Source organism: Neopelma chrysocephalum, unplaced genomic scaffold, assembly GCF_003984885.1.
Source record: "Neopelma chrysocephalum unplaced genomic scaffold, ASM398488v2 Primary Assembly neopelma1_69, whole genome shotgun sequence".
In the NCBI taxonomy this organism is placed as follows: domain Eukaryota; kingdom Metazoa; phylum Chordata; class Aves; order Passeriformes; family Pipridae; genus Neopelma; species Neopelma chrysocephalum.
The window spans coordinates 2,827,297-2,835,874 of record NW_020897729.1 but is presented as its reverse complement, the minus strand read 5'-3'; the positions used below and the strand labels follow the sequence as shown (position 1 = coordinate 2,835,874).

The window sequence follows — 8,578 nt, the reverse complement described above, 5'->3', positions numbered from 1 at the left end:
CTGGATCCAGGGAAAGGCTAAATTTGGGCCAAGCCTGTTTCTGGGGTGCGCTGGGGTTTGCAAGTCTCTGGCCACTTGGGAAACTGGGCCCCCACTGGATGTAGCAGGAGAGGGGGATAGCCCAGGCTGCTGCTCATAGCTGCGTGACAGCTGTGACCAGAACAGGGGTTGTGAGTGACCCCCTGTCCTCTGGGGTGAGCCTGGAATGAGGGGTTGTTGCCTGGAAAGCCAGCATGGCTGCAATTTGGATGCCACGGAAACAATAGGAGCTAATTATTTCCTCTGATTCTGCTTGACTACAACACTAATTGTACTCATTAACAGCTTCAGCCTTTTCCCCTTTTCCTTGGGGAATCGCACAATTGCCTTTCATTTTTAATAGAGCCTTTGCATTGGGCCCAGGAGGGGAGTCTGCAACCAGCGCTGGGGCACATCTCCTGCCCCACGTGCTCTGCACAGTCCCCCAGGAAAAAGGGCTGCTTGGGCCAATTTGGTTGTGACTGCAGAACTATCAGCCTATGTCTGGGACAATTACCAGCCTTGGGGACTGAGAGACCTTCAGCCTCATGACTCCAATTGCAAATTCCTTGTCTTACCACTGAAGTCTAGACTGAAACCAGCCAGGACTGACAGAGAAAGCAGTTTAAAATTTTCAGTCTTCTGAAGGCTTTGTTTTCTGCATTGAGAGTGTCAGTCCTAGGCTGTCTCTAGAGACATTCAGTGCTCTGACAGCAATGACTAACTGCTCCCTGTGGTCAGGCACTTGGCATCTGGCTGTGTTCCCCAAGCTGTGGTGACATCCCTCTCCCTGTTTCTTGAGACCCCATGGTCCTGTTCCTGCTCTTGCCACTTGTTTGTCACCAGCTCTCAACCAAATGCTCTTTTTGAGGCACAGTTTGTTTTCCCTGCTGCGATCAGGTATTACTACGGCTGCTACTTAAGATTCCTTTTAAATACAACTCTCCCCTGCTGCTCTCCAGTATTTGTTAGGGGGGATTTAGTTGTAATTACATTTTGGCAATCTAAGCAAAAATAGCCTTGCAAGGCAGGGCTGAAATACTAGCTGCAGGCTCCTTTATTCACAGCACATTTAGCTTCTTGCAGATGGCATCACTTGGGGCTTTAGTGCCGTTGTTGTGCCCAGCTGCGTGTCACGTCCACCTCTGCTATTTCATGTACTCCCCCACTTCTCGCCTCTGATGCCCCGTGTCTAAGCTGGTGCTGATGAGTGCAGGCTTGCTATTAAATCTGAAAGTGCTGCGGTCCTGCTGTGCTTGCCTTCAAATAGGCTTTGTGAGTGAGCTGTGGAAGAGCCCTTCTCTGGGAGGCTGTTCCTCTCCTCCCACTGCCACTGTGGTTGAGATTTGGAGGAACTCAGCAGTGGTTCTGGTTGCTCAGCCTTTAAGGGAGAGAGCTGGCTTGGCATGCAGTTTGTCCTCTTTAAGGCTACAACTTTTCCAGAGGTCAGGAGGAAAGCAGTGTTTGATCAGTGCCAAGCACCAGGTCTGGTGCCTCCTATGACCTGGAGAGGGGGGGAAGCCAAACTGGTTTTTGAGCAGGACTTTTGGTTTGTGGTCTGCTGTGTTCTGCTAATAAGAGTGGTGAAAATACAAGCATGGGGTTGCTTGGGAGGGGAGGGAGCTTACATCAAGCTCTAGAAAAAGATTTCAGGTCCTCTTCACTCAGGAAGGAAACCTCTAGCCACGGGAGCCTCAAATCTGCAGTGAGTCAGGACCTTCCCTGCTTTCCTTATCCCGAAGGCTTTGTACACCCTTAAATTTCCTCAGATTCCTGCAAAGTGGTCTTTGGGGAAACTGGAAGGGCTTTGAACCCCTTGGGGCCCTGGAGCCCAAAGAAGAGCATCTGCTTGGGCTCTTTATTCCCAAGAGGATGCTGAGATGTGGTGGGCTCACAGGCCCTGGGTGTCTCTGGCTACAGCTGCTCAAGTGGGGGCTGATGGCTCTTTCCAGCCCACAGAGAAAAAGGAGTCCCCAGTTTTGGAGGGGAGCAGTTGGGGAATGTTTGGAGGATCCTGTTGCCTTGTCTTAGTGTTCCTGATGGAGTGTGGGCACATGAGGCTGACAACATGCTGGGGAGGCATTTTGTCTCTCACTGCAACTCGCCCCAATGCCCTGCACCTGCAAGGTATTCCCTCACCAGATCCTGCAAGGCACATCTGCTGCCCGAGACCTGGGACGTGCCAGCTATTTCTCTGTTCTTATCTCTGGTGTGGTGATAAACCCCAGAGATCTCCTGAGGGCTGGTAAAACCACTGCTTGGTAATGGTGGAGAGTGTGGTTTTGGTCACATGCTCTTGGCAGGCTGGAAGAGCTCATCCGTTTCCACTTGTGCTGTATGGACACACTGAAGCCTGAACTTGCTGGAAGAAGCAGCGTCTCTGTGGAGCAGGGAGAAGTAGAGGACAGTACCTGGCCCTGGAGGTTGGCAGCAGGGCAACAGGGACACAGGAATCAGTGGGAAATTGCCAGGCAAAGACAGACCAGAGCTCATTAATTCTGCACCTTCTCAGGGACAGAGGGCCCAGGGGCTGCAGACGTGCCTGGTGCTCTGGTTTGGGCAGCTTACAGCAGCTCCTGGCTCTCCTGGGCTGGGAACACTTGGCCAGGAGAGTGTCCCTTTAGCCACTGAGAGGACACAGCTGTGGTGGGACAGGAGTACTGTGCAGTGCCATCACTTTCCAGCAGGAGGTCTGTGGCTCGGAGTACAGTGCCCCAGGACCTGGTCACCTCACCTGGGTCATGGCCACAGGGCTGCACCCCCATGGGAGGCTGGGGGCAGGACCCAGCCAAGGTCCTCTGGGCACTCCTGCCTACACTGGTGAGTGCCATCCCCACCTCCTTCAAGGTGCCAGCCTGGAGCACCGGATCCACCTGGTCTCGGTGCTGTGGGCACTACACATCTTGCAGGGATAGGGCTGGAAAAGCCACCTTGGAAAGTGCATAGGCAGACTGGCACAGCCGGGGTGGTTCTAGGCCATGACCAGGCTGCAGGTGTCCATGAGGTGATGTCTCAGCTACTGGGTATTTGCCTCCCTCCTCCATCTGTGCCTGCAGGGCCCTCAGCTCTGGCAGGCAGTGCCAGGAGCAGTTGCAGGCAGTAACCAACTGGTTTTCTCCCAGCAGCAGCAGAGACAACTGGTACTGGGACCATGAGGTGGATGGAGACACAGCACATCCCAGAGCCAGGCACAGGTGGCATGAGCTGGACACAGAGGAGCAGATGCTGCTTGTCACCATTCCCAAGCTGACCTCTCTCATCTCCCCTGCCAGCAGGGACAAAGCCAGGGGGCCCCAGAGGTCACTGAGGGGTCTGGGGGAGATGCGGCACTGCTGGGATGGGGGGAAGGGGCTGTGCTTGACAGAGATGATGATCCCATGGGGCAGGGAAGGCTGGTGGGGGAGGAAGTCATGCTGGTGCTCGTAACAGGATGGATGCCAAGGGGTACACATCCCTGAGGAGGTTTTAGTGCCTAGTGACCCAGGGTCTTCTCACCTCAAGCTGCTTGCTAGGGATCAAGGACAGCACTTCATCAAGAGCCACAGCCAGGGCATAAATGGAGGGAGAAGTTAGCTGCCTCTAATCCCATCCCTGGCTCTGCTGTTGCCCCAGAATGGGGGGCTGTAGCTGGCATTCCTGCCCCATTGCCATGGCAAAGGATTCCAGGGGCCCCATTTGCTGTGGGTTTGAAACTGTAAATTTGCAGTGGGGAAATGTGGCTCTTGCTGCCAGTGTTGCTGCTCTGCCTGTTGGGTGCCTGTCTCTGCTCTGGGCCCCCCCATGTCTCATCTCACAGGACTGTGTGACCTAGAGGTGCGTGGCCAGCCCACACAGGTGGCACATCCAGCCTGCCAAGAGGGTTGGGCACGGAGCAAAGATGCCATGGAGGCTTGCAAGACTGTCACAGGCTTTATTTCCACATTTAGCACAGCATGGTGACCCCATGTTCCCCTTTTCCTCATCTCCACCACTGCAGGGGTGTGGCAGATGCACCACTCCCAGCCCTCCCTCTGTGCTGTGCTTGGCACCAGGAGCTGCAGTGCCCACAGGGATCTTGGCCAGCCAGGGGACTTTAGGGGTGCCCAGCCCCTGGCTCCAGCAGTCCTGGCAGCAAGAGGGCTGGTGGGCACCTGCAGGCATCACTGTGGCTGGTATGGCTTGGGGTCTCCGGGGAAGGGCAGGGCAGGTGCCTGGTTGAAGTGAGCCACGAGGAAGATGCCAACGGTGCCACACACGAAGAGAGAGGCCATGATAAAGAAGCAGACACGGTCGATCACCTGTCCCACCATGATCCACTCCTCGCTCTCCTGCCGGTGACACAAGAAGGGTGAGGTCTTTCCCCAGTGAGACTCCACGAGTCCCTCTCCCCCCGATCCTGACTCACGCTGCCAAAGTCGTTCTGCTCCCGCGTGGCGTTGGCGATGTGGTTGCAGGCATCCACACATGCGCGGATCTCAGGACCTGCCTCCTCCAGGCTCTGGCAGAAGTCCTGGGGACTGCCACTCTCCAGGCCACGTCCTATGAGCAGCAGAGGCAGCACAATGGGCACCAGTGAGCGCTCGGCCCCCTGGCACATTGCCCAGCTTCACGGGAAGGTGCCAACTCCCTGGGGACACTCACCAATTTTCTCCAGCACAGTTTTCATCAGCCCATCCCTCTCCTTCTGCTTCTCAAAGAGCAGCTCGGTCCGGGCTTTCCAGAGCATGTACTCGTCAGCTTTCACCATGAGCCCAAGGGAGCTGCATCTCCGGACAGATTGTGGTGGCCCTGGTGCCTCCTCTGACACAGGCATGCCCAGGTAGCGAGGCAGGAGGTGCAGGAACACCTGGACACGGTGTTACTTGAGGGGATATGACCCCCTCACACCCAGTGGGTGTGTTGACACCTGCTGCTCCCGTGTTGGGAGTGACTTGGAGGGGTTTAGTGGCACTCTGTGATCCACTAGGGACATCTTTGTGCCAAGACTTGCACTCAGATGAAGGCATGCCTGCCACTCTGCTCCATGAAGGACCTGGCCTCAATCCCCAAATACCCATCCCATTCCCCGTGTGTAAAGGGTAGAGAGATGATGGCAGGTACCTGGCGGACTCTCGGGGACATGGAGTGAGTGTTGGGTGTTCTCAGGGAGACATTGAGGACAATGACAGCATTCACCACGATCACCACTGTCACCACCATGAGGAAGGTCAAGTACCTGGAGAGAGGGCACAGAGCCTCACGTGGGGCTGCTGGGTCACAAGTTATGGACGTGCAAGGTCCTTCTCAGTGCCCTTCTGGGCTGGAAGTTGGGGACTGGCAGTGGGACATGAGCAAGTGATAGCCCTACCTGGGCTGGGGGTTATTTCTGTGCCAGGGTCCTGTCTCTGGGCACTGGCTGCTGCACAGCACCTCAAGACCCTGCTGGCACAGTGTGACAACAGGGCTGGCACCCCTGTCCCCATGTGTCACTTACTTCCCAATGAGTGGTACAGCCTGGGAGGTCTCGGGCACCTTCTGGGCAATGAGGAAGAGAAAGACAGTCTGGGCCAGGAGAACGTTGATGGAGACGGTGCATTTCTGCCCACCCGCTGCCAAGGAGGGGGGGAAAAGCAGAGTTTGGCATGGGGCAGTGGTGTGGGCATTGCCCTCCTTAGGCAAAAAGCCCCCACCTCAAAGCTGAACTGGCCAAGTCCTGCCTTGAGGCTTTAATTAAGGGGTACTTGGAAATTCACACAGTCCCCCCCAGATATCACAGGAGCAGGTGAGAGATGACGCTGATGGGACAAGGAGCCCTTCCTGGCGTGTTGCTGCCCCCTTGCACATCCCCATGCCTGCAGTGGGCACAGCACCAGTGTGTACCTTTGGCGGGCAGAAAGTAGACGAGCACGCCCATGGCGGAGATGAGGACACAGGGCACGATGATGTTGATGACATAGAAGAGCGGCTTGCGCTGGATGATGAGGTAGAAGACAACCTGCTGGTATTGGGTGTCATCTGGGGTGAAGTGCTCCGAGTTGATGATCTTCCGAGCAGGGCGGTGCTTGATGGCCCATTCGCCATTCTCTGCATCATCACAGTGCCACATGAGCCCCACTGCCCCAGTGGGGGCACTGGGGCTGCCAGCCCCCCAGTCCGGGTAGGGGAGGAAGGGGAGGACTGGTGATTATCATGAGCCCCACAGGGCAGCCAGGCTGGGCACAGTGCTAGAGCCACTTGGAATGGAGATGAGCACTGTGCAACATGCTATGGTGCCTGTGCAAAATACCCCAAAAAGCTGTTGGATGGGGCAGCTGGGCACATATGGGGCACCTTGAGCCCCTTGGGGGCTCCCAGGGCTTTTAGGTGTGGGGCTGGGGTGCCCCCATCTCCCCATTTCCAGGGTGCCACGGAGGGAAGCTGAGTGTGACACTGGGTGATAGCACACTGCTCTCCCCTGCTCTCCACGGGAGCGATAGATTTTTTCCCAGTCAAGATCGCAACTCAGGCCGGTAATGAAAAAATAAATCTCGCTGCCCGAAAAGCATTTTGTTCCTTCAATATGCAATTAAAATGTGATGGAAAACGTCATTGTTTGGCCATGACAGCTACGTTCCCAGCATCAATCAACCTTGCAGGAGCAGTGCTCTCCAGGAGCGGCTGCCAGGCAGCGAGAGCCCCGAGCCGGGGGGGGTTAGAAAAACAAATCTCTCCTACACTCCCGCTTCCACTAATAACTTAAGTGCCCATGTAATGGTGGGAGCTGCTAATAGTCCCTGAAGCCCTTCTTTTGGCAGCCACCAGCATGGCAGCAGACCAGTTGGATACCCCTCCTGGTGGGACATATTTATGCCATGGGGGGCTGCAGTGTTACCTGTGAAAGCCTCAGGGTCGATGACGATCCACTCCACGGTCTGGTCTTCCTCCACTGTCAGCAGCAGGTTGATTTCATTTGCACTGTATGTCTGGGACCTGGGGAGGGACAAAGGCAGAGGCTGGCATGCAACGGCCTGGATGGGCAAAGGGTGCCAGTGTGGCACCAGGTCATGCTGGCCATCTCCAGCTCTGCTTTGGGGTGCTTGACTTGTCTGTGGTGCCTACTGCCAGGTAGCAGGGGACAGGTAGGTGGCATTTATCTGCCATTTATCTGGGTTCAATGCCCCAGGGCAAAGGTGGGCATCCCATGCTAATCCCTGTGTCGCAGGAGGACCTGCCATGGAGCCCATGCTCACTGGAAGACCATGGTGCAGTTCTGCCAGTCGAAGGGGAAGTAGGTGACGTGGATGACACAGACACTGCGGTAGATGGCAGGGGGCAGCCAGTAGACGCTGCCATCAGGAGATAGCAGCACGTTGGCGTAGAGAGTGATTTCAAATGTCCCGTCGATGCTGAGGGGGAAAAGGGTGGGTTCAGCCCCAAATTGTGCCTGGGGGGCAGCTGCCACCCCTATGTGGGGTTATGTCCCTATTGCCCTGTCACGTACTTGTTCTCCAGAACGATGTCGGGCAGCCAGACCATGGTGGAGGGCACCCGCAGCTGCTGGATGTTGTCGTATTTCTCGGGGTCCCACTGCAGGCGATAATCGGACCATTGCTGTGGGAAGCAGAGCAAAGGAAGAGGCGTCATGGTGCTCCCCAAGACGAGGGAGATTGTGAGCTGTCTGTCCTGTGCTGCCCACAAAATGGATTCAGCTGGGGGCACCCACAGAAGGGGGTGCAGATTATAGTGCTAGCCCTCCATGGGGTGCCACCCTGAGGTGCAAACATGACAGGGGATGATCCTGCCTGGAGGTGAGGGGTCTCACCATCTCGATCCAGACGTTGGTGGTGAGGGTCTCCTCTCGCTCATTCTGGCAGGGAATGAAGGAGGGAGGTGGGTTTAGTGCTCCATCTGCTACCCCACATGTGGGGACAAATCCTCTCCCACTGTGGGTGCCAGGGGACCTCTCTCACCAAGGAGATGAGGTTGGTGAGGGTGAGCTTGAGGGAGACATCAATGATCTCGTCCTCTCGCAGGGCCGGGCGCAGTTGCCGGTTGTAGTTGCTCATGAGGTCCTGGAGCAGCTTCTCCTCCTGGTTCCTGCAGCCCACACCTGGAGAGGGCACATGCCAAGGGAACACCCCGGGGTGGGGACAGTGGGGTCACCAATGCCCCTGTGACCTGATGTGTTGAGGGGGAGGCAGGGGGTGTGCATGGGGAGGGGATGCCCAGGTCTGTTACTGTGAGCGTGCACACTCAGCTCTGTGAGCCTGACAGTCGAGTCAGTGCCCTGCATGCAGCAGGGGGGGTGCATCCCCCCCACATCCCCCACCCCACTCACCCCAGGGACCTCTCCAAGGGCAGGACATGGGGACAACAGGTTGCCAGCACGGGGACACCCTGGTGGGAAGGTGCATGGCACTGTACTCCCAGGGGTGACAAACCCTCCAGTGCAAAGGTGGGGGGTGGCCAGTTCCCCCCCGCCCCCCAGGCCTCTCCCTAGGGCGGGCACCCCTTACCTGCCAGGGCGCAGAGGAAGAGGAGGAGGCCATGGCAGCGCATGGCGTTGCCGTGGGGCGCAGGGGCTGAGGCTCTGCTCCGCCGCCCGCCCGGCGCTGTTCTGGGC

The 8,578-nt window shown here is 56.9% G+C and overlaps 1 protein-coding gene across 1 annotated transcript; it reads right to left on the bottom strand.

Annotated features, from left to right (window-relative positions):
* Window positions 1-3,914: 3,914 nt before the first annotated feature.
* CHRNG (cholinergic receptor nicotinic gamma subunit) lies at window positions 3,915-8,541 on the bottom strand. Its single transcript, XM_027685564.1, has 12 exons — window positions 8,472-8,541; window positions 7,926-8,065; window positions 7,778-7,822; window positions 7,457-7,566; window positions 7,206-7,361; window positions 6,848-6,945; window positions 5,857-6,060; window positions 5,471-5,585; window positions 5,098-5,212; window positions 4,639-4,843; window positions 4,403-4,536; window positions 3,915-4,325 (listed from the first exon to the last, which is right to left on the bottom strand). The coding sequence occupies exons 1-12, from the start codon at window positions 8,512-8,514 to the stop codon at window positions 4,158-4,160; spliced, it is 1,533 nt and encodes a 510-aa protein (XP_027541365.1). The 5' UTR covers window positions 8,515-8,541; the 3' UTR covers window positions 3,915-4,157.
* Between the last annotated feature and the right edge of the window lie 37 nt (window positions 8,542-8,578).

Excerpts from the sequence above, each read along its gene's own strand:
- CHRNG (XM_027685564.1), bottom strand. The coding sequence starts at position 8,514 with ATGCGCTGCCATGGCCTCCTCCTCTTCCTCTGCGCCCTGGCAG. Across the intron at positions 7,362-7,456 it reads GACATCGTTCTGGAGAACAA|CATCGACGGGACATTTGAAA; the intron begins GTACGTGACAGG and ends TTTCCCCCTCAG. Across the intron at positions 4,326-4,402 it reads AGCAGAACGACTTTGGCAGC|GAGAGCGAGGAGTGGATCAT; the intron begins GTGAGTCAGGAT and ends TGTCACCGGCAG.